The sequence below is a fragment of the Mesocricetus auratus genome, unplaced genomic scaffold, assembly GCF_017639785.1.
Source record: "Mesocricetus auratus isolate SY011 unplaced genomic scaffold, BCM_Maur_2.0 Super-Scaffold_100040, whole genome shotgun sequence".
Classification (NCBI taxonomy): Eukaryota; Metazoa; Chordata; class Mammalia; order Rodentia; family Cricetidae; genus Mesocricetus; species Mesocricetus auratus.
Window position 1 is genome coordinate 4,933,341 of NW_024429217.1, and position 25,404 is coordinate 4,958,744.

Below are 25,404 nucleotides of genomic sequence, written 5' to 3' on the forward strand. Positions count from 1 at the left end.
CTAACACATGAGTCAGGGGTGACACATGGGTTACTAACACATGAGTCAGGGGTGGACATGGATTACTAACACATGAGTCAGGGGTGGACATGGATTACTAACACATGACAGTCAGGGGTGACACACAGATTACTAACACATGAGTCAGGGGTGGACATGGATTACTAACACATGAGTCAGGGGTGGACATGGATTACTAACACATGAGTCAGGGGTGACACACAGATTACTAACACATGAGTCAGGGGTGGACATGGATTACTAACACATGAGTCAGGGGTGGACATGGATTACTAACACATGAGTCAGGGATGACACACAGATTACTAACACATGAGTCAGGGGTGGACATGGATTACTAACACATGAGTCAGGGATGACACACAGATTACTAACACATGAGTCAGGGGTGACACACAGATTACTAACACATGAGTCAGGGGTGGACATGGATTACTAACACATGAGTCAGGGGTGGACATGGATTACTAACACATGAGTCAGGGATGACACACAGATTACTAACACGTGAGTCAGGGGTGGACATGGATTACTAACACATGAGTCAGGGATGACACACAGATTACTAACACATGAGTCAGGGATGACACACAGATTACTAACACATGACAGTCAGGGGTGACACACAGATTACTAACACATGAGTCAGGGGTGGACATGGATTACTAACACATGAGTCAGGGGTGGACATGGATTACTAACACATGAGTCAGGGATGACACACAGATTACTAACACATGAGTCAGGGATGACACACAGATTACTAACACATGACAGTCAGGGGTGACACACAGATTACTAACACATGAGTCAGGGGTGGACATGGATTACTAACACATGAGTCAGGGGTGGACATGGATTACTAACACATGAGTCAGGGGTGGACATGGATTACTAACACATGAGTCAGGGATGACACACAGATTACTAACACATGAGTCAGGGGTGGACATGGATTACTAACACATGAGTCAGGGGTGGACATGGATTACTAACACGAGTCAGGGATGACACACAGATTACTAACACATGAGTCAGGGGTGGACATGGATTACTAACACGAGTCAGGGATGACACACAGATTACTAACACGTGAGTCAGGGGTGGACATGGATTACTAACACATGAGTCAGGGATGACACACAGATTACTAACACATGAGTCAGGGGTGACACACAGATTACTAACACATGAGTCAGGGGTGGACATGGATTACTAACACATGAGTCAGGGGTGACACACAGATTACTAACACATGAGTCAGGGGTGACACACAGATTACTAACACGTGAGTCAGGGGTGGACATGGGTTACTAACACATGAGTCAGGGATGACACACAGATTACTAACACGTGAGTCGGGGTGGACATGGATTACTAACACATGAGTCAGGGATGACACACAGATTACTAACACATGAGTCAGGGATGACACACAGATTACTAACACATGAGTCAGGGGTGACACACAGATTACTAACACATGAGTCAGGGGTGGACATGGATTACTAACACATGACAGTCAGGGGTGGACATGGATTACTAACACATGAGTCAGGGATGACACACAGATTACTAACACGTGAGTCGGGGGTGGCACTCACCACAAACCTGATCTGGAGTCAGACAACCCTGACTGAACTTCTCTGGACCAGTCATCAAACTGTTCTTGTTCGTACAGCTTAAACTGGTCCAAGAGATCTTCAGCACTCCGATGGAAAGACCGAAATCCTGACAGGTCGGACAAAAGCGCTTCTGCGATCTTGATAGTATCGTCTACCTTAAAACCCAAATGACAAAGATGCATCAATACTAACAAACTTTCACCATAAAATAAGGAGGCCCTTTCTCTGACTGAGGCTCAAAATGATGTTCCTATCATCTGTAACCGCAGGAAAGACCTCTGAATCACACAACCTCGGAATAACAAAGCCCAAGACAGCAGGCTGAGCAAAACACGCTGCGACGGGCACCACCAGGAAAGGCGGCCACGCGAGAGCCGTGCGCCACTCACCCCCAGACTCCACGCGAGAGCCGTGCTCCACTCACCCCCAGACTCCACGCGAGAGCCGTGCGCCACGCGAGAGCCGTGCGCCACTCACCCCCAGACTCCACGCGAGAGCCGTGCGCCACTCACCCCCAGACTCCACGCGAGAGCCGTGCTCCACTCACCCCCAGACTCCACGCGAGAGCCGTGCGCCACTCACCCCCAGACTCCACGCGAGAGCCGTGCTCCACTCACCCCCAGACTCCACGCGAGAGCCGTGCGCCACTCACCCCCAGACTCCACGCGAGAGCCGTGCGCCACTCACCCCCAGACTCCACGCGAGAGCCGTGCTCCACTCACCCCCAGACTCCACGCGAGAGCCGTGCTCCACTCACCCCCAGACTCCACGCGAGAGCCGTGCGCCACTCACCCCCAGACTCCACGCGAGAGCTGTGCTCCACTCACCCCCAGACTCCACGCGAGAGCCGTGCGCCACTCACCCCCAGACTCCACGCGAGAGCTGTGCTCCACTCACCCCCAGACTCCACGCGAGAGCCGTGCTCCACTCACCCCCAGACTCCACGCGAGAGCTGTGCTCCACTCACCCCCAGACTCCACGCGAGAGCCGTGCGCCACGCGAGAGCCGTGGGCCACTCACCCCCAGACTCCACAAAGCATCTGCGCTATTCCTAAACACGCTCAGTCATAGCAGCCACCAGCTAAACACTGTGCTAACAGCTCAGAAAATAATTAGGCAGATTTGAACATCAGCTAAGACAGAAAGTGTCTTCCTCTATAATTGCCTGTTCTGGTACACTCAAAAAGACACAAAATATTTCAGAATATAGTCAAAGATACAGATTTGAGTAAGAAGTAGGCTATATTAATATTCCCTGGCCTCAGCCAGGCAGTGGTGGCGCACGCCTTTAATCCCAGCACTCGGGAGGCAGAGGCAAGCAGGTCTCTGTGAGTTCGAGACCAGCCTGGTCTACAGAGTGGTTCTAGGACTGCCAGGGCTACCCAGAGAAACCATCTCAAACGATTCCTTGAACACAGACCATATTAAATTACTAATTATCAATCAATTAACGTTTATTATACAAGTCAAATATAAAAACTATACATAGGCCCACAAAAACGTCTTGGTCTGTTTTAACAACATCATCATAGACAACTATGAGGAATGACCTTTCACCTCTCTCTAACTTGTAAACTCAAGTAATTTAGTGATATAAAAACACTTGCAGATAAACTTTAAAACCATCAGGATTTCCCAAGTGTGTGTTTTAAATCTAGTGTCATGAATACAGTGTCCTCACAGATGCAACTTGACAGTCACCTCGACGTAACATATGAACTGCATAAGAATGTTCTTCACACATTTGTTCTCAGACTTCTATATGTCAATGACAATTAGATGTTGTTATGGTATGAAAGTACAGCATCCTACTGGGTCAGGCATTTGAGCACTGATCCCAAGCTTGGGAAACTCAAGTGTCCCTTGGACATGGAGGCTCCCTGACATGTAGAGCCGTGGGACAGAGATAGAGGTCACAGCTTAGCAAGGCTCTGCACCAGCTGTTTCCTGACCTGCCAAGACATCATGCCATACGCACCAACCACCAGACATGGAGCAACAGCAACCAGACCTCTCCCATCACGAAACTCACTGGGACAGAAGTAACCCCTCCCTTTAACTGCCGCCGAGTATTCGGTCACAACAATGAGAAAAGGAACTGAATTCAGGGACAACAAAGGATGTACATAACAGTTTTGGAGTCCTTATTACAGGCCTTAATTTAGTACACTTGGAATGCTCACTGTTCTTCAACTATATTAAAACAATTACCTTCAATTCCAACTGACGAACCCAAACAATATTATTGACAACTTCTGAAAGATTTTTGCCAGAAAGTGGTCCAGATGCATCACCAGGAACCCCTCGGCACCGATTCTCAAAGTCCAATCGGAAATCTGCATCATTCAAATCACATAAATTACACAGAAGTAGTATATTTCAATTCCTAGGAAATGTTAGAGATGTCGGTCCTCACTGCACCACAGGAACCTTAGCGTGTATATGATTGGGATGTCGGTCCTCACTGAACCACAGGATCCTTAGCGTGTATATGATGGGGATGTCGGTCCTCACTGAACCACAGGATCCTTAGCGTGTATATGATGGGGATGTCGGTCCTCACTGAACCACAGGAACCTTAGCGTGTGTATGATGGGGATGTCGGTCCTCACTGCACCACAGGAACCTTAGCATGTATATGATGATTAGTGCTGTCTAGGGAGATCACTGCATGTTAACTGATGTAAGAAGAAGCGTCTGAGGTGTGGCTAGAGAAAGCCTGCTGAGCATGGGCACATGTAGTTAGCATGTCACTCTTCTCTGCTAACTACAGGATCAAGCACTTGCCTCCCTGACGTCCCCACTGTGACACATGATAGCATGGACTGTCAGTTAAAACAAATCCTCTATTCCTTGATCTGCCTCAGTCAGGGCATTTTATCACAGCAAAAGAAAAGAAACTAAGACAATGCACTAAGTAAGGTGCAGAAAGAATAATCTGCTAATTTAAAAACAAATACAGGGGCAACACCCACAGTTCACAATTGCCACAGTTTTATGGGATCTGATTCCCTCTTCTAGCCTCCATGGTAACCAAGGATGCACACAGTGCACAAACATACATGCAGGTAAGACATGAACATAAAATAAAATAATTAAAATAATTTTTTAAAAATAAAATAAAAAATAAAAACAAATCTATCATTTATATTTTAAGTAAATAAATCTTTGTCATAAAAAATGTTTAAATGTAGCTTTTAACCCTAAACAAAAAGCACCTATAAAACCATTTCTCAAGGGATTTACCTTTAGCTGAGTCCCCAAGTCTTGCCAGTAAAGTCTCTCTTTCTAACATCAGTTCTTTGCTTATAGTCGGACGCTTCACCAATTCCTTGTATTTTAGAAATGCTTGGAGAAGCTAGCATAAGACAAAGTACACGCTTATCTCAATTCAACCATACTCACATTAAAACAGCGTAAGGAAAAATTGTAAAGTCTTTCAATGTTTTACCTGCTGTGGACTATCTTGAATTTCTGAAATATAATTCTTTAGTTTTCCTGCTATTTTCTGTTCAGCGGGTGCAATGATTTTTTCATACTGAGACACTGCAGCTTTCCATAATGGCTAAACAAATTAATTATACTGTTAGACTATACATTTTTAAAAAGCAACCTTGAAAACTCTAGAACACAAAAGGAAATTAAAGATATAAACTCATATAGACTCAACCTCGGTATACGGGTTGTACTGCACAGGGTTCACACCAGTAAAAGGCTCAAATACTCGAGACAAGCATATGATTCTCTCCTCGCTGGCAGGTAAAAAATACAAGAGCTTCTCATGAATTGTCCGAATAGCCAAGACCTAAAATGTAAGATATTAAAACATGAAATGTATTAAATGAAAATAACTGTGTAAAAGTCTAAAATCTAAAGGGTTTATAGAACTTCTTTATAGTAGCCTCTGCAAATGAACAAAACTGAAAGCATTTCACTCTTTTATGTATGTCCATATTTTTCTTTTTTTGTTTTTTGTTTGTCTGTTTGTTTTGGTTTTTCGAGACAGGGTTTCTCTGTATTGCTTTGGAGTCTGTCCTGGAACTCACTCTGTAGACCAGGCTGGCCTCAAACTCACAGAGATCCACCTGCCTCTGCCTCTCAAGTGCTGGGATTAAAGGCGTGCACCACCAACGTCCAACAATATGTTTGTATTTTTCAAATTGTGTTTCTCCTAAGTAGGGGAATGCAATTATCTCCGCAATTTCATTTTGCCTTTCCTTTGAAGCTAAGTATGTAATTTATATGAAAGCTCATAGCTGAAGTAAATGAGAAACTGTTTCAAATATTTCCAACGAGTACATCCTACAAAGAGGGCCAAACTTTGAAGCAATGTTAATAGCCAAGAAAAACCTTGAGAGCTCCCACACAGGAAACACTGCATCACATTTTTTACAACAAAGAACAAAATGGAATTTCACAGCTAACATGTTGACCACTCGCTCACACTAATATGTTGACAACTCACTCACACACCTAGGGAAAGAGAAAGCTAGGATTCAGTAACCAATATGTACCTCAACCTGCACAAAGGCATGCCAAAACTTATTATTATGACATTCATTATTCTTATGCTCACACAAGCCATAAATCATTTGTTTCACACATGCTCATCAATTGTAAAATGCATTCACAGACAAGTGAAAACCCACTCCCACTTAAAGACAATGAGGCAATACCTCCTCCAGGCGTTTGCCCAGTCTGTCAAGAGTTTCTGGAAAATACTTTTCATTTTTCCATGGATGAGGGACATAGCGCTGCCACACCTGACCTGTGAGGTGACTGCAGACTATCACCCACTGCTCACAAATTGAGATGCCAGCTTTCAGGTTTTCTTTCACAAGATAATAAGGATCTTCCCACAGGTTCAGACTTCCCAGCTTTTTTTGAACAAACCTTCCAAATGAACCACCTAATAAAACATAAAGCAAGATTGTATGGAAATATTTTATATGAAATTATAAACTATATACTTAGGAAAACATTAACATGCATTAGCAACTAAGAGTCTACAAAATATTGCCTACCCACCCTTAGACTACCATTATTTATGAAGTAACTGTCGTTAAAATTACATATGTATATATAGACATTAGCTTGCATTCTTGATCATTCAACATATTGTACCAAATACACAATTCTTTGACGGCTATAGCACCTACTGCATGGAAGAAGCAAATATAAGCAATTCCAAATTGCCATCTGATTTGACTCACGACAGGAAGGACTGCAACACACACCTTCATGAGCTAACCTCATGTTCTACGGAAAATAATGAAAAAGGTCATTTTTTCTGAGTCAAATATGTAATACTGGAATATGAACCAGTTTATTTTTAAATGAGCATAGGAAGCCGACTGGAGAAATGTTTTGACAGTTAAGAGTGCTTACTGTCTGTGGTTGTTTGAATGTAACTGGCCCCCATAAGCTCATAGGGAGTGGCACCATTGGGAAGTGAGGCATTGTTGGAGGCAGTGTGTGTCACTGTAAGAGCAGGACTTGAAGTCTCATGCCCAGGGTCAAGCCTGCCCAGGGTCTCAACTCACTTCCTGTTGCTTGCAGATCAACGTGCATCAACTCTCAGCACCTTCTCCAGACTTTGTCTGCCTACATGCTGCCATATCCCAACATGATGATAACTGCCTGAACATCTGAAGCTGTAAAGCCACCTAATCAAATGTTTTCTTTTACAGAAGCTGCTGTGACCAACAGACTGAATCAAAGACCCCGATATCAACTCACACACCTATGAACCCTTAATTTTTGACAGTTTTGAGAAGTTAAAATATAAAATGGAGAAAAGAAAACATTTCAACAAATGGTGCTGATACAACTGTCAACATGCACAAGAATGCAAATAGGTCCCTATCTATCACCATGCACAAAACTCAAGTCCAAGTGGATCAACATAAATCCATTCACACTGAACCGCGTAGAAGAGAAAGTGGGAAATACAGCTGAATGCATTTAGCACAGAAGACCACTTCCTAAATGCAACACCAGTAGCACAGACTCCGAGAGTAACAATTAATAAATGTCATCTCCTGAAACTGAGAAGCTTCTGTAAAGCAAAGAACACAGTCAGCAAGACAAATCAGCAGCCTACAGAATTGGAAATGATCTTCAACAACCCCACATCTGATAGAGGGCTGATCTCCAAAATATATGAAGAACTCAAGAAACTAGACATGAAACTACCAAATAATCCAATTAAATATGGGGTACAGATCTAAACAGAGAATTCTCTGCAGAAAAATCTCAAATGGTGGAAAGACATTTAAGGAATTGTTCAACATCAGGCAAATACAAATCAAAACAACTCTAAGATTCCATCTTACACCAATCAGAAAGGCTAAAATCAAAAACACCAATGACAGCTTATGTCATTGATGGAAAGAATGTTGAGAAAGGGGAACACTCGTCCATTGCTGGTGGGAGTGCAAACTTGTACAGCAGCTACAGAAATCAGTATGGCGATTTCTCAGAAAATTCAGGATCAACCTACCTCAAGACCCCACAATACTACTGTTGGGCATATACCCAAAGGAGGTACATTCACACCACAAGGACATTTGCTCAACTATGTTCATAATAACATTATTTGTAATAGTCAATCAAATCTTGGAAACAACCTAGATGCCCCTCAACTGAAGAATTAATAAAGAAAATGTGGTTTATTTACACAATGGGATACTATTCAGTGGTAAGAAACAATGACATCCTAAAATTCGCAGGCAAATGGACAGAACTAGAAAAAAAAAAAAAAAACAAAACAAAAAAAAAACAAAAGAAACATCCAGCAGGGAAGTGGTGGCGCAGATCTTTAATCCCAGCACTCAGGAGGCAGAGGCAGGCGGATCTCTGTGAGTTCGAGACCAGCCTGGTCTATAAGAGATAGTTCCAGGACAGCCTCCAAAGCTACAAAGAGAAACCCTGTCTCAAAAAAAAAAAATCCTGAGTGAGATAACCTAAAAGAAAATATACTATGTACTCACTCATAAGTGGATACCAGACATAAAGCAAAAGATACCTATCCTACATTCCATAACCCCAGAGAAGCTAGAACCCTCTTCTAGAAACAGATGGAAGCAGATATAGAAATCCACAACTAACCAATGGGCCAAGCTCCTGGAGTACAATCAAAGTGAGGGAGGAGCAAAAATATGAACAAAGGAGTCAAGACCATGATGGGGAAACCCACAGAGTCAGCTGACCCTATCTAGTGAAAGATCACAGACTCGGATCTGACAAATGGGGAGCCTACACAAGACAAAACTAGACTCCCTTAATATAGGTGACGATGGTGTAACTGGGACAATATATGAGGCCACTGGCAGTGGGTCCAAGACCTAACACTAATGCAAAGACTGACTTAGTGGAGCCCATTCTATATGGAGAGACATCTTGCCCAGCCTAGACACGGGTGTGGGGGTGGACAGGGGCCTTGGTCCTGCCTCAATGAGATGATGGCACAGACTTAGTAGACTTCCTAGGGGAGGCCTCACCCTCTCAGAGGAGAAGGGAGGTGGGGTGGGAGAACTGGGACTGGAATGTAAAAAATAAATTAATTTTAAAACGTTTAAAAAAAAAAAGAGTTGCTGTGGTCACGGTGTCTCTTCACAGCAACAGAAACCCTGACTACTACACTGCTAAATCAGAGGACATAAGATCAGACTCCAGCACTCATTTCAGGCGACTCACAAACTCCAGGGCCAAGGCATCTGAAACCCTCTTCTGGTCTCTGTGGGTATTACACACATAAATAAACCTTTAAATAAAGTTTTAAATTAATTAATATAAATTTAGTTCTATTAATGATTAAAGTATTTCACATATATGAACTAAACTATATACTATAAACAAAATGTTTGTAAATAAAGCTATAAGATTTATTAAGACTTACTTTAAATAGCAAATATAACATTAATGAGCATTTTAAGTAAGAACTTCAGGAAGAGGAAGGAAGGGGGGAGGGTGGGAGGGAGGGAGGGAGGGAGACAGAGAGAAAGATAAGTTTGTAAATTTTCAAAGCTTATTTCTCTACCTATAATATCTAGGAGATGCAGCATCCGTGACTCAGGGTAATGATCATGTTCTGTTTGTCTCCACACATCATCTACAACATCTCGAGTTGTTTCCACCAAGTCAACAACTTCTAGCAAGGACAGACTGTCCAAGTTATAAAACTCCTGAAACCAAAGCACATTCATGTTGAAACACAGCTACATCTGTGCATTAAGTAACACAGACTTGCTCAGCTGCTGGAAATACAATTTCCTCTCCCTTTTTCTGACTTCTCAAGCAAATATTCTCCATAAACATAAATTTACAAAAGGCTGAAAAATGACAGTAAGAAGACTCCTCATCTATATAGACCCTTGGCCAAGTTTTCTGTAAGCTGGGCTTATCTGTTTTACCAGAAGAGGTGGCAGCCGCAGAGACACTGTCCATGTAATTCACATGTTCCCTACGCGTGTGTCGAGCTGGGTAACGGGGCAACTAACAATAAAAGAGAGCAGCACAAACTCATGATTCTATACTTCATCTTTATCATCAAAACAAGCTTTAGTTTACTTCAAATGCTCCATTTAAATGACTGTGGAGACTGGCAAGAGGGTGCGGCGGTAAAGGAACCTGCCACACAAGTCAGGTGACCTGAGTTCGAGCCCTGGGACCCATGTAACGTCAGAAGGAAAGAGCTGACTCCACAAAGCTGTCCCATCTGACCTCTACACATGTGCCAAGGCACACTCGCCCACACATACACACATTACACACACACACCACAACAATAAACTCTGAAATAACGTTTAAAAAATGAAAAGCAATACTATTTATGAAATTATAGTGGAAACAAATAGAAAATTGCTGTTACTGTAGCCATACTTAAAATAATCACTTACTAAATCCCTAAGAATATACAGCAAGAGAAATCAAATAGGCATAAAGTATGACTTCACATTTTAGGTTACTTTAAAATATTAGCTTATATCATTCCATCAGAAGAACAGAAATAAATCTATTAGTTTACTGGTTTCGTGTGTGATGTATGCACACCTGTGTGTGAGTGTCATGAAAGTGAGCACTTGTTCATGGATGCACAAGTGGAGACCAAACATCATTTGTGTGTGTTCCTCTATCCGTCTCCACCTCTGTTCTTTGAGACTGGGTCTCAGAGAACCCAGAGCTCTCCATCTAGACTAGGTTGGCTGGCTAGTCCTCCTGTCTCCAGTGCTAGCAATGGGGCTCTAGACACACATGCGCATCTGAGCTCGGGGCCTCGTGCTTTCATAACAAGTACCTCAGCCAGAGCTGTCTGCCAGCTCCTGGAATCTGTTTCCCCATACTTTCAGAAAACTATTGTTTTTTGAGGAAAATCATTTCCTAGAGATTAGAATTGAATGTTTTCATTTCTATGTTTTACATATACATATAGCTTAAGTTAATTCTAAGGTTTACAAACTACGTATCTTGCTTACAACTGTCAAGTAAATTTTAAAAGAGAAAAACCCTGAAAATTGAATCCTAAAGTTCATTTATAAGAAGCCTAATACACAAACTATGTGCGACTCACATACCCTTGCAATCGTTTCAAATAATTCCTTAAAATAACTGGCTCTTTCTTTGCTAATCTGCTTATTTCCACGATGAGCTTGTTCTATCCAAAACTGGAACTCATCACTTGGTGTGAGAATACCTAAAAAAAGTGAAAAGAAAAAAATTAAAAGGCTTAACACTGTTTGGCTCATCAGCTAATTTAGGTTTTGCCCAGAAGGTAGACAGAAAATGATCTCTCAACCCCTATCAACAGTAAATTCTTAATCAATAGGTGTCCTCAACTTAATGTAAAAGTACAAGCAAAATAGTTTTGTTTTTTAATTATCTTTTAAATATCCCAGTAAAGTAGATAATTACTGTGTGTTTAATCACATGCTGAAAGTAAGCATGCTATTCTTCTGAGGTAAGTTTTAAAATGTCTCCATTTGATTATTATAAAGCAAAATAAATATTTGTATGTTACATATTTCATTTTGTTCATAAGTATGAACCACAGTAAAATTATAATTAGCATCAGACAAAATACATTATACCGTAAAGTTGGTGGTCTGTTACCTTCACAAGGTGTAGAGTCAGCCATTACTCATTATTCCCATATTCTGTACTAAGGCAGTAAAATATCTGAGCCACCAGATACATATGCTCTTGGTGACTCAAAGCTACGATTTATACACTGCTTCCCTTCCTCATATTGTAAACAACGCCCTTTCTACAATGTGCCAGGTGCCACAGTTTTCCCATTTTTAAGTTTTAAATTGGTCTTAAAGCAGTGTCAAAAATGGAAACACAAGACAGCTCTAATATTCTTCACAGAGAAAATATGGTAGGTAAGCCACATTCAAGGCACACGATATAGAATAGAACCACTGTACATAACCATTCTATTTTCAATTTCTGTAACCTATCCAGTGTTAAAAAATTTTTATTCTCCAAACCCATACAACCTATTCACTTTTCAAAAGCTTATATTCACAGAAGATCCAAAGACACAGAAAGAAATCTGGGAAGAAATATAGTTATTTGCTAATTATATTAGTGAAATAATCACTTTTTTGTTTTGTTTGGTTTGGTTTTATGGTTTTTCCAGACAGAGTTTGTCTGTGTGGTCCTGGCTGTCCTGGAACTAGCTCTGTAGACCAAGCTGGTCTCAAACTCACAGAGATCTGCCTGCCTCTGCCTCCCAAGTGCTGGGATTAAAAGAGTGCACCACTATCGCCTGGCCCATGAAATGATCACTTTATACTTTGAGTTTGTGACAGATGGTGTCCCAGCTAGGGTTACTCTTGCTGCATTGAAACATCATGGCCAATGCAACTTGGGAATCAAAGGGTTTCTTTGGCTCTCTAGTCCATATCTCTGTTCATTACCAAAGGAAGTCGGGACGGGAGCTGAAACATGATAGGAACCTAGAGGTAGGAGACGATAACAGAGGTCATGGAGGGGGACTGCTTACAGGCTTGCTCCCATGGTTTGTCCAATCTTCTTTCTTATAGAACCCAGGACTACACGCAGGGTAGCATCCCCTGCAAGGGGCAGGGCCCTTCCCAATCAGTTACTAATGAAAATGCCTACAAAGTTCACCCACAGCCTGATTTTATGGAGGCATTTTCTCAATTGTGGTCCCCTCCTCTCAAACGACTCCAGCTTGTATTGGCATAAAACTGCCCAGTCTTAAGGTGATTTTGAGAACCAGAAAGGCGGCACAGTGGTTAATATTGACAACCTGAGCTTGATCCCAGAACTGCAAAAGCTGGAAGGAGAGACCTGAGTCCCACAAGCTGTCCTTTGACGTCTACCAATGTGCTGTGGCACTCACACACATTCATACACACAAGTGTTTGCTCTCACACGCTTTCGCTAAGCACAAAGTAAAAAAATAGTAATAATAACAACAATAGTAGTAGTAGTAAGACGACTCTGGTAAGTGCGTTATGAAAGCAAAACATGACATATGTACCTCTTGTATCGTCTTCCTTAAGTTTCAGCTTGGGTAAGTTAGCATCTGATCTTCGTAGAACTACACCCAATCCAGCTTCTAGTTCACTCAAAAGATTCTGAAGTTTGGGATCAAAGTTTCTGCTCCATTCCTGGTCCTAAGTAAAAGTAGACAGAAGCAAACACTGACCAAAGCATCGCCAGTCACCCCTGCTTCAAAAACACAACCTCAACAGTTATAACTTCCTACGTGTCGTTTAGTACAGCTGTGTAAGAGATGATGTGCGCTGCATTTCGTAGCTTAATTCCGTTTCCCTCAACAAAGCTGAAAGTAACGGTAGAAGTCTGACACAACACCCAACACTATAAAAATCTCAATAAATAAACTAAAACACATTAAACGGTAAATCAAATAACACATGTCTGTCTCCATGGTGACCAAAATACTCACCTAAAAAATGAATCCAGGAGCACTTTACTCACCTTTAGCAACATGGGTGCAAACACCTGCCGCACTGCTTGGTAAAGGGAGTTGACAGGCGACTCCAGCATTGAAGAAACAAGAATATTGCTGTGCAGGTTCTCGTCTGTAATTACTTCGGGTCGGAGCTTGAAGAACACCAGCACTTTATCCTTTGCGTCATCAAAATCGATCTAAAGTGACAAACAAATGCTCTCATGTCTTCTTCACAAAACAGTGTTTGGAAGAAATGTCGCACTACCCCGTTGTACCACGGGAATTACGCCTGGTGGGGGGAAAATCAGCTAAAGACAACGCACTCAAAACCATCAACCAGCTGCGCTCACACCGCCCCGGCCGAGCGGCAGTTCAGAGGCCGGAGGAGCAAGGCTGGGGCTGCAGTCTCAGGCCTGGAGTCAGGCCCAGGGGCGTGAGGGAGGGGAGGCCGGGCCCGGGCCGCTCGCTGCCCTACCGTGTTGGAGAAGGCCAGCCCCGCGTCGCACCGCTGCACCCGGAGCAGCATCTGGTTGCCATCGTCCAAGAAGTTGTTGACCTCCGGGCAGTTGCTCAGCGCGGGCTGGTCCCAGAGCTCCGGCCTCAGCCCGAAGTAGTTCTGGGTGGTCGTGAAAAGGAAGAGTTTGCGCACGTCCGCGGGGCCTCCCGCCATGGCCGCGGAGCGGAGCGACCCGGGAGCCCGCCGCTGGGCAGCAGCCTCGCCGCCGCGCTGCTCCGCTTCGCAGGCGCCGCGGGCCGTCGCTATGGCGACCGCGGCGGAAGTGGGACGCGTCCGGCGCGCGCGCGCCCGCGGGAACCAGGCTGACGATCCCGGCGCTCATCGATTGGGCGAGCTGAGAGCTCCTCCCCTGTATCCATCGATCCTTTCCTCGGGGTGCAGCAGCGCGCTTTTCCACTGCACGTGCAAGCCACTCTCGTGTGCCGGGGTCGACATCTGTGAGATGGGGACGTAGCAGTCCACAACTAAATTGCAATAGGGCTGTAAAAAGAGACTGCTATGTAAAATTCACTTTTTCCCCCCCAGACATGATGATCCATGACTGTAGCCAGAGCATCGAGGGTGCTGAAGCCACGCCCTTGGCTACATAAGGACACCCTGCCCCAAAAAACCGAATCAGTGGAGCTGGAAGATGAATCAGCAATTAAGAGCGCTTGTTGTCAGGATCGGATTTAGTTTCAGCACTCACACTGTGTCAAACAAGGGTTTCTAATCTCTAGGAGCTGAGGGTGTTAGTGGGGGAATCTCTCACCCTCTTCTGAAATCTGCAGGAGCAGGCAAAACACTCACACGCATAAAGTAAATACACCTAAAGCAAATTAATCACAACGAGCACCCTTCTAGGACCCTGTTAGAAAGGCTTTTTCAAAGTATATCTGCTCCTTCCTGGGTGGTTTAATTTCCCACTGTTAGTTTTGTCTTTGTTTGGGATTTGTTGTTGTTTTAACCTTAGTAATTATAGGAAAACCTTAAAAATCATTATGTTACCTATTAGCAATGTCTGGTGAGTCTAGGTTCTTGATCTCTTATCCAAAGAAGTTATAATAAGTGTGCCCAAAGATCTAAGCCAGGTAAGAGACTGATAACACTGTCAAGACTGACATTGGGCCACAAAACTGAGGTCACTCATAGGTCATTATTTCGGCTTCCTTTTATGGGGTTTAACAGAAGGAGCTTGTCTACTAAGTTACATAGTTTGGCTTTCATATATTTGGTTATACAATTATTTTCTAAGGCACGTCCCTTCCCGAAATGCATCATATTTTAATCCTGTGCATGCCTGGTGGCACAGGCATAGGAATGTAAACAGAAGATTCGTCCTAAACATTAACTGGAGGACATAATTTTGCACTACTACACCTGTACACAAAACCAGTTCAGGCTAGGCAGCCCCTCTATTCTTTGTACCTGGGTATATTGGGAATTTATTTGATTTTTAGAAGAGGAGAAACTTACCTGTACACAAAGAGGAGTGTATGTATAGCCAGATGCAGATGCAAGTCTGAGGTTGCTAGATGCATTGTTTCCATTGGAGCATGTGCATGCAGATTAGGAGCTGAGCTACCAAATTCATTGTTGGGGGGACAGAGGATGAAGATTAACAATACAAACCAAGTAGCATCCGGGGATGCTAAGCTAATCCCTGTGCTTGTCTGCCTCAATTGCCCTACCACAGCAATATCTTAATGATTTATTTTTATTTAGTGTGCATTAGTATTTTGCCTGCATGTATGACTTTACAACTGGAGTTACAGACAGTTATAAGCTGCCATGTGGGTGCTAAAATTTGAACTCAGGTCCTCTGAAAGAGCAGCCTGGGCTCTTAACTGATGAATCATCTCTCCAGCCCCTGCAGTATTTCTAAATAGCCAAAATGAAATATGATGGGTTTGTTTAATAGCAAGCACAGACACTGAAAAAAACAAAACCAAAAACATATGAGAACAATCTTCATCATTTGCCTCATTGTAAACTACTAAACCAGGTGTTAGTCCTAAACTGTGTCAACTACTTCATTCAATAAATCTCTTGCAAAATGGTTACTATGTGCTAAGCCAGGCAGGAGGAACACAGCTCCTGCCCTTATAGTTTTGATTTAGTCTTTCATCTGTCAGCCCTGACTTAAGCTGTCATTCTAAGGTACATTTTAAAAAACAGATTTTTTTTTAAATTTTAGTCAATATCCACAACTTTCTCCTAAACAATGATCATTTGGAATTAGAAAAATGGTCCTTCTGTCAGTTGAGAACCTTAAGATCTGAGAGTGGGGAAAAAAAGTTGAACTGTTCTCAGTTATAATGGTAAATAAATGCAAATACTCACAAAATACCCATAAAGCGTGAGATGGGCTCTGCCATTGAGCAGGCAGGGCTCTGAGCTAAGGATGGTCCAAATAGGAACTTGGTGTAACTGAGTAGGTAGGTAGATTTGTGAAAGGAAAATAGTTAATATGGATTCATGAAAAGAACTGGGCATCATGACCCATTCCAAAATCATCAGAAAATTCTCATTATCCTTAGTTACTAGCCCTGGGTGAGTCAGTTTAGTGAAGAGGTGTGAAACAGATAAGTTTTGCTTGTGTGGCAATGTGGTGATTAAAAAAGTCAACATATGCAGGAACATAGTCAAGAAAGCAGGTAAGACCATGAGAAGAAATGCAAGAGCTTTTGTAAGTCTTGAGTAGACTTTGCAGTTCTGCGTGCAGTGTTGGTACACAGTGGAGCAGGAAACCATCTTAGAGTTTTGCCTACCAAACTCGATAGCTTTTACGCCAGCCGTGCACATTGCAAGCAGAGTAAAACAGGCACATGGCTCATTATTGCTGTGAAAATAGTTGTGACGTAAGATGCTGGGACTTGCCTGGCATACCCAAAGTCTTGGGTTCAGGTCTCAACACTACAGAGGTCAGCACGTGGGAGAAGGATTAAAAATTCAAGACTAGTCTTAGCCACACACTGAGTTCAAAGCCAGTCTTGGCTACATGAAGCCTTGTCTCGACAGATAAAAGTTCTGACTTGATAGATATCTTGAAAATGTCTCCAGTCCCTCCAGGGATCCACTGTTCTAGATGATCTCTGGCGTTCCCACATGTAGTCTGTGACAGTGACTACAGGAAAATGGTATTTTTCTGTTTTACTCATCATTCATAAACACTGATCAATTTGTGTTGAATTTATAATATTGATTACAAGGTATTGCCCCACTTATAAATAAAACTGTAATTTTATACAATTTAAAGAAAAAAATCCAATACATTAAATGAACTTTGAAATGCCCAGACAGTTCATAAACATTCTTCCTGAGGATTTCTGTGACGTGGATTCCAGAACGTCACTTCAGAATGAGTAGACCACAAAGACGGCATCACAGTGACTGACTGGGACGGTGTGCTAGCCACTTGTCAACGGCTGTGATAAAAACCCTGACCAGGGCAACATACAGAAAAGGAGTTGTTTCGGCCTTAGAGTCCATAGTGGTGGAGGAAGGCATGACAGTAGGAATGGGAAGCTGATGGACTCGCATCATGAGCTCCTAGCAAGAAGCAAACATGAGAAGGCTGGAATTGGTGACATACACCTATAAGCCCAACCTTGGAAGCTAAGACAGGAGGACTGTCCATGGGAGGTCACCTGAGCCACACAGTGAGACCTTGTCCCACAAAACCAAACCATTGCCCGGCGGTGGTGGCACACGCCTTTAATCCCAGCACTCGGGAGGCAGAGGCAGGCAGATCTCTGTGAGTTCGAGGCCAGGCTGGACCGACAGCCTCCAAAACAATACAGAGAAACCCTGTCTCGTAAAACCAAAAAACAAAACAAAACCGTTACAGAATCAAAAGGAAGAACAAAATGCACTCCTAGATCGGAAGAATACCTTTCTCCTGCTGTCCAGGCAGAGCTTCAGACTCTTGAGCCTGTGAATTGACACCAGCACTTTCCTAAATTCTCAAGTTGGGCCTTAATCTGCAAATTAGACTGATTCCTTTATTCTCAACAGTTCAAACTCAGGCCGAATCACTCTGTCAGCTTTCCTAGGTCTTCAGCCTACAGACGACACATCACGGGACCACCTTTCTCCACTTTGTGAGACAATTCTCATCTTTAAGTCTCATATGTGTCAATGTTTCCCATTGAGTCTATCTGGAAGCCCTACTGCTTATCAGACTTCACTTCAAGCCAGTCACCTCTTACTGTTCTTAGACAATGCTAACTACACATGAAAAGTGTCATTTACATGCTAGCGGAGACTCACTCTATGACATGACTTTACATATATCATTCAAGAGAATAATGACATAGTTTGTGGTCTGAATGTTTGTGTGCTCTCAAAGTCATAGTTTTCATCTTAGCCCTGCATGTGACGACACCTAGAAATAGGAGTGAGAAGTCATTGGGCCACACGTGTTGTTATTTTGCTTAAGATAAGAAATTAGAAAAAAGGAAAAAGACAGTGTCGCAGGAGACGGGAACCGGGGATGGGAACCAGCGCGATACAGCACGAGCCATGGAGAGTGTATTAATCATAGTTTATTATAGCGAGACCAAAAGGGGGGAGACAGACATGAGAGAGAGAGAGAGAGAGAGAGAGAGAGAGAGAGAGAGAGAGAGAGAGAGAGAGAGAGAGAGAGAGAGAGAGAGAGATGCAAGAGAGAAGAGGAGAGAGCATAAGTGCGCAGGGGTCTGTCCTTTAAAGGGGTCCTTTGCACCTGAGAGTAGACTGGGCCTCATGGAACTCTGGGCTGGCCAAAGAACTGCCTGAGTAGTGACTCCTGCCAGGCAACAGGGGCAGGCCAGCATAATGCTTGAACCTTTTAACAAGGACAAGATTGAAGCCCTGAGGAAAAAAAGCCCGAAAGAGCACGTTTGCCCTTCCCGTCATGTATGGAAGATCTGCGAGGAATGGGCCTTTCCTAGACACGAGATCCATTGGCACCTTAATCATAGTTTTCTGTCTCGTAAATGTGAACAGCACATTTTGTGTTTATAAATTACTCAGTCTAAAGTATGGTTTTTGGCAAAGCAGATGATAACAATGCTCTAATATGAAATGTAGTATTCAATTCAAACACTAAGCTACACATTGCTTAGGTCCTACTGAAAAAATCAAAGGAACTCTGTCTTCTGACTGTCTTGAATAGCGGAATTTGCATTAATGTCCTTATTTTTGGATCTAGTACGAAGCCAGTTCTTGCAGTCAGTGTCAGTAAGACATGGGCCATGAAGGAGATATTTGAACAAGTATGTGGGGTGTTTAATGATTTGAAACAAATGTGACTCTTCCATGAGGTAACAAATAACATTTATTCAAATACTGGTGTATCATTGTATTTTATAAACTGAGATTATTTTAAACCTAAATGTTTAGTTTTGTGGTATTGTGTACTTCCTTGTTACCTTTGATGCAATTAGCTTATGTAATACTTATGAATCTCACCATGTGTGCACGCGCATGCATATGTGTGTTTGTGAAGGAGAGAGACAGAGACTCACTATGTACTCCAGACTGGCCTCCAACCCACACCAGTTCTCCTGTTTCATCTTCCTGAGCTTGGGACTACAGGTATGTGAAAACATGCTCACCTATTTTTTTTTACCATATACCTTATTGTTACTGATGGAAAAGTGACAATGTGGCAAGCAAACACTGGGCTGGGTGTGACGGCTCACACCAGTAATCTCAGCACTTAAGGAGGGGATCCCCATGTTCGAGGCCAGCTTAGGCTATACATTAAGTTCCAGGGCAACTTGGATACAGATTGAGATCTTGTCTCAAAAACCAAAATCAGAGACAAAATAACAAAAAATATACTCCTAACCCTACCATCCAACAGGTCTATATACCTCTTACCCACGTTTTATTGCTCAGGCATGTCACGAGGCTATGTCTATCTGCACATGGGCAGGCGATCATACTTCGTTTATAAACTGAGGGGAAGCTATAGCACATGTGAGACATCCTAATAGCTACTGCACCTAGAAAAGGGTTTTGTGTAGGAAACAAAAGAAACCTCTGCTCTTCTTTCATCACGGGAACAACTAATGTTCCAGACAGTAGCTCTGAAGACAAAGTCCTGGCCCCCAGAAGACCTCTGAGAGTCTCTGGGAGTGAGAAAAACTTCTTAAACTGCTCAACTTGTAGCTGCTTTGCTGCTAGGGTGTCCAAACTGCTGCCACCCAAGCTCAGCCACAGCCCCCGCCCAGCGCTGGGCCGCTGGGCCGTGTGCCCCACCCATGGTACTTCACTAACACATGCGAGTTGTCAGGTTCTGGCGGACTTGGCTCCAAAGTTCCTTACGGAGTTCTGTTGCACATACACCAACTTACTGCATAAGCCTTTTCTGGATAAAGAAATGCTTTTTATTGTGCTTTACAGGGTAATGAAATGTGCTGGCAAACATAATGTGTTGAGCTAGCTAGTAAGATGGCTGGGCATCAGAGTACTTCCGGCTTTTGATACAACGCCGAGCAAACTGATGACCCATTTGGTCCCTGGAAGCCACAGCAGAAGGGGAGGATTGACCCCTAAAAGTTGTTATCTGGTCTATATCAACATATACTGGGTTAAGGCTTTTTAAGGCTTTTAGCAGGATTTTTTTTTTTTTTTTTTTGGTTTTACGAGACAGGGTTTCTCTGTATTGTTTTGGAGGCTGTCCGTCCAGCCCGGCCTCGAACTCACAGACATCTGCCTGCCTCTGCCTCCCGAGTGCTGGGATTAAAGGCGTGGGCTACCAACGCCCGGCCTTTAGCAGGAATTTTTAAAACATGTTACTACGTAATTTCCCCTCTAAATATACTTTGAGATGCCCCAATGCTAGTTACTTTTAACTGTACACAAGATCTAGCTTTTTATTTGGAGAAAACAGTCTTGTTTTAAGTTTTAATGCCACTTTTAAAATACCTACTCATTGATGTAAAGTGCTAAGTTTCATTACACCATAGCATTAATAAAAATGTTCAAAACGTGGTTATTTTGAGTCTTTATTTCTAGTTCCATTTTGATTTATGCATAATTATCCTTGAATAACATGAAATTAAATTAGAGTGTTCTGCTTCATAGCCTAGCATCTTTTTGGGGAAAATTCAGGGATAAAATAACTCTCTGACATCGCACCCTATTGCTATTAAAATAGAACATCACAGTATTGTTCCTGTGAGCTTACTCGTTCAGTAGCTAAGAACCCATTTAACGGAAAAGAGGCTGTGCTTCAGTGCTCAATTCTCAGGCATTGGCTCGCCGTCTTTCATTACTGAAATGCCTAATCAAATGGGAAATTTGAGATTTATAACATTAGGAAATACGTCCACTGAATCTACTGCCATGTATTTAGTATTCTTGTCAGCAATCTGGCTCTGCGCCTCTCGGATTCAGGCTGAATATGCTGGGTCCCTGGCTAACTGATGTGTAAAGGATGTGAGATCCTTTCTAACCAGGATCTCAACTTCAGAATTTCAGGAGCTACAATCTTTCCAAAAGTATACAATTCTTTTTAATTAATTAATTTCTTCATGAGTGATCTGTCTGCATGCATGCCTGCAGGCCAGAAGAGGGCACCAGGTCCCATTATAGATGGCTGTGAGTCACCATGTGGTTGCTGGGAATTTAACTCAGGACCTCTGGAAGAGCAGCCAGTGCTCTTAACTGCTGAGCCATCTCTCCAGCCAAAGATACAATTCTTAACACTCTTCTGGTACTTCACTGTTTTCTGAATTTAATTTTTCCAATGTTCACAGGGACTTTAAAAATGACATTAGAAAAAGAAAAAAGCAGGCAGTGGTGGCGCATGCCTTTCATGCCAGCACGTGGGAGGCAGAGGCAGCCTGGTCTATCAAGGGCGGTCCAGGACGGGCTCCAAAGCTGCAGAGAAACCCCGTCTTGAAAAACCAAAAAATGAATAATAAATAAATAACCAAATAAAATATAAAATGACATTAGGCTTTTTTCATGTGCCAGGGAGATAGTTCAGCAGATAAATGTGCTTGACACCAAGACAGCCTGAGTTCAGTCCCCAGAACCAATATTGTAGGAAGTTCAAAGGGAACCAACTCCTAGCTTCCCTCTGACCTCCATACACACACCAAACTTGAACATAAATGAATGCACAAGTTTTCAAATGAAGTAGAAAAGTATGTTTTTGCTGGGTGATGGTGGTGCACACCTTTAATCACAGCACTCAGGAGGCAAAGGCAGGCAGATCTCTGTAAATTCAAGGCCAGGCTGGTCTACAAAGTGAGTTCCAGGGTTCCACAGAAAAACCTGTCTGGAAAAATTAAAAAACAAAAACAAAAACAAAGGCAATTAAGGTGAATGCCGGGGGGGGGGGCTTTTTAGTTACCCATGTTCTGTGATTCCAATAAGCTCTTTGACTCATTAAGCTGGACTTGGGTAGAATTCTATCTTTGACTTGTTATTGATGCCCTAACTAGCGTGAAGAAATGTTTGTGTATGTCTCCTAGGAAGTCACATTCCACCAGTAGTAAGTTTTTCCTCATTGCCCCTTTAGAACTGCGCTATGAACACATTTTTTTCTCAGCACCTTGAATGAAATTCAGTAAAATATATTAAAGTAGGCTGCATTTGACACCCAACTTTGCCTGTGTGTATATCATACTTTATTCACTAATGACCTTCAAGAATAGCCTTTCGAGGACAACAGAAAGGAAGTATGAATTCAGGAAAGAACCTTTAACCATAAGCACAAGCTTCATCTTATCCTTTCACTGGGATGATGACAATGTTCCACACAGGTCATTTTGTCAGTCTGGGCCCCACGAAGAACCAGTCCCAAGGCCACTACAACAGATGTGGCCCGGCACGCTGCTGTCGGGATGTGGCCCAGCACGCTGCTGTTGGATGAGCAGAGCAAGTAGCATTTGTTACCGTGTGCATCACTTAACATTAGTTCTTGTGTGCTTTCCCAAAGTGTCAAAACAGAAAATCTTGATTTGACATGTTATTCTCTGCTGTTCCCTTATGGTTCACTTTCTCTGGGTTTACCCAAATGGAAAAATTTCAGAGTTTTGACTCACAGTGTTTGAAAACAACAGCAACTTTTGGAATGTAGAGCATTTGTATGGCTCAGTACCACAACCCAGTGTGGTCTCCATAAGTCCCGCAGTGCCTGCAACGCTTCTTTAGAAGTGGGGAAAAGTCCTATCTTTAAAGGTGTCAGGAAAAAACCCTATACCAAATATGTAAGTTAGCGCATCTCTGGCACTATTTTTGGTTTTCTTAATTAGATATAACTATTTTAAAAATTCTTATTCATTTCTTTATTCTACAATCTCCCAAATCTTAGAAATATGCAAATCACCACAATGTCAAGTGAATGACAGACCTATGTCTCAGTCTTTTTCTGCTTTCCTGATTAGAGTATGTATTATGCCACTGTCCTAACAGATAGCTATTATGTATTTTTGAGGGTTTAGCATCCTGTTGTACAATGGAAAAGATAAAGGATAGAGTTCTGTAACTTTCCTGAAGCTGCTGAGTCTTTGGATCTCAACCAGAACACATTTCTGCTTTAATACTGCTTTCCTTGTTACTTACAGTAAACGAAAATTAGACCACATAACAGACCACTGCAGCAGTCAGAGCTTCGTACTACTCCTTGATGAAAACCATCAACTGCCACATATATTTGTGAGCAGCGGAAACAAGTTTATATCACTTAACTAGCTGGTTCTGTGTACTGTTCAGGAGCAGACACCACGCCCCCTCTCCCCCCAGTCCCGGGATGAGAGCTGACCTTGACAATGACGGTGCGGTGGTGGCAATGGGTACTGACCAGAAAAGCAAAGACGCGGATGGGATGAATGCTACATGTACCCCTCCTTCCAGACTGGCGGCTCCAGGAACACAGACATTTTGTTTGCAGGTTTTGTTTAGTTTGGGCTGTAGACTTACTGTGCGTGTGCTGTTTACTGTTTACATCCTCAAATCTGGCTGAAATGGCCATCGAGTGTTATTAACAACAGACTGATCCAATGAATACCGTACATAAAACCCTACATCGTCATCTCTTTTTTTTTCAGAGAATCCTGTCGATTCAAGCAGGCTTCTGTGGAGTCACTGCAATGCCTAGAACATCCATATGTATTGTGAGACTTATGCCATCCCATATAGTCCAAGGATGTATGGGCTATTACCTGCTCTGAATTCCGACCCAATACACAAAGGACATGAAACCATTTTTATTAATCCTATTTAGAAAAGAATTGCTGGCCAATTGCTAGACAAGCTTGTGGAGTTCCTCACCCTCTGACTACACCCTCTAAAAGGGTATTCTTTGAACTCTGTCCTCTTAGTTACGTCTTTATTCCCTTTCTTCTGTTTTCTGAGGAAAGACCTATGCAGCCTTTAAAGCAAATTTACTGCATAAATAAACGTGGTTCTTTCTAATAGTTTTTTTGTTTTGTTTTGCCACTGCTTGTTGTATTTGGTTCTGTTTTGTAATTTTCATATAAACATCCTGACAAATAATATGCCATTAGGACATGTACAAACTTCTTTTACAGAATCTGGGCCATGCAACTTGTGGATTTTATGACAGCTAGACTTTGTTGTCAGCACTGGGGGTTGAAACTAGGATACCACACAGGAAAAGAAGTGACCTGCCCTCGAGCCAGATCCCCAGCCCTTTCCTCTGAGCCTCACTAAGCTGCACAGATTGACCTTGAACTGGCAATCCTCATACCGGTCTCTCAAGTAGCTGGGTCAGCAAGTCTCTGGCACTGGCTTGACTCTTCAGATTTTGTGTATATTTAAAATAACCCTTTTGGGCCAGAGGGGCAGCTCAGATAATAATTGTGACCAAGGCTGACAGCCCTGAGTTCGACCCTCAAGAGTCACAGCATGAAGGGAGAGAAGAAATCTTTGCAAGCTGTCCTCTGGCCTCCACACCCCAGTTGTGGTACACAAGTGCCCCCCTCAGCACACAATAAACACATACTAAAAAAAAACCACCTTTCAGTCTTCTATTTTCTGAAGGTAACTCTCTTAATAGCGCTTAGCTTCTGCAATTTTCATATACAAACAGCGCCTCATGCATTGTTTTGAGTTAAGGCTTACAGGCTTGAACGTAAATTTTCACTGTTACAAAAAAAAAAAACACACATCGAAATGTGCTGGCTCACAAAGCTGTGAATTCCATCCAGGGCATATTCTGTATTTGGGACTCACTACAAGCCCCAGTTTTCCTGTGTCTCTCCTCGGTTCTGACTAGATTAGGGTAACCATGGCAGTGTCGCAAAAGCCACGGGATAGAATTTAAAGAAACGTAAGTCTTCCGTCGTCAC

General features: G+C 42.7%; 1 protein-coding gene across 6 annotated transcripts in view; it reads right to left on the reverse strand.

The window, feature by feature from the left end:
• The window catches only part of Dync2h1 (dynein cytoplasmic 2 heavy chain 1), a 221,568-nt gene extending 207,215 nt beyond the window's left edge, over window positions 1–14,353 (reverse strand). For 5 of the 6 annotated variants that reach the window (XM_040734715.1, XM_040734717.1, XM_040734714.1 and 2 more), the window contains exons 1-11: window positions 14,069–14,349; window positions 13,620–13,790; window positions 13,159–13,294; window positions 11,222–11,340; window positions 9,688–9,832; window positions 6,323–6,555; window positions 5,317–5,451; window positions 5,098–5,211; window positions 4,893–5,004; window positions 3,858–3,982; window positions 1,626–1,801 (exon numbers count right to left, since the gene is read on the reverse strand). In XM_040734715.1, coding sequence (XP_040590649.1) covers window positions 1,626–1,801; window positions 3,858–3,982; window positions 4,893–5,004; window positions 5,098–5,211; window positions 5,317–5,451; window positions 6,323–6,555; window positions 9,688–9,832; window positions 11,222–11,340; window positions 13,159–13,294; window positions 13,620–13,790; window positions 14,069–14,263 — 1,661 coding nt within the window. In that variant the 5' untranslated portion in view covers window positions 14,264–14,349. Of the gene's footprint in view, window positions 1–1,625; window positions 1,802–3,857; window positions 3,983–4,892; window positions 5,005–5,097; window positions 5,212–5,316; window positions 5,452–6,322; window positions 6,556–9,687; window positions 9,833–11,221; window positions 11,341–13,158; window positions 13,295–13,619; window positions 13,791–14,068 lie in introns of all 6 variants that reach the window. The other variant, XR_005872731.1, reaches the window with a different exon arrangement.
• Window positions 14,354–25,404: the final 11,051 nt, after the last annotated feature.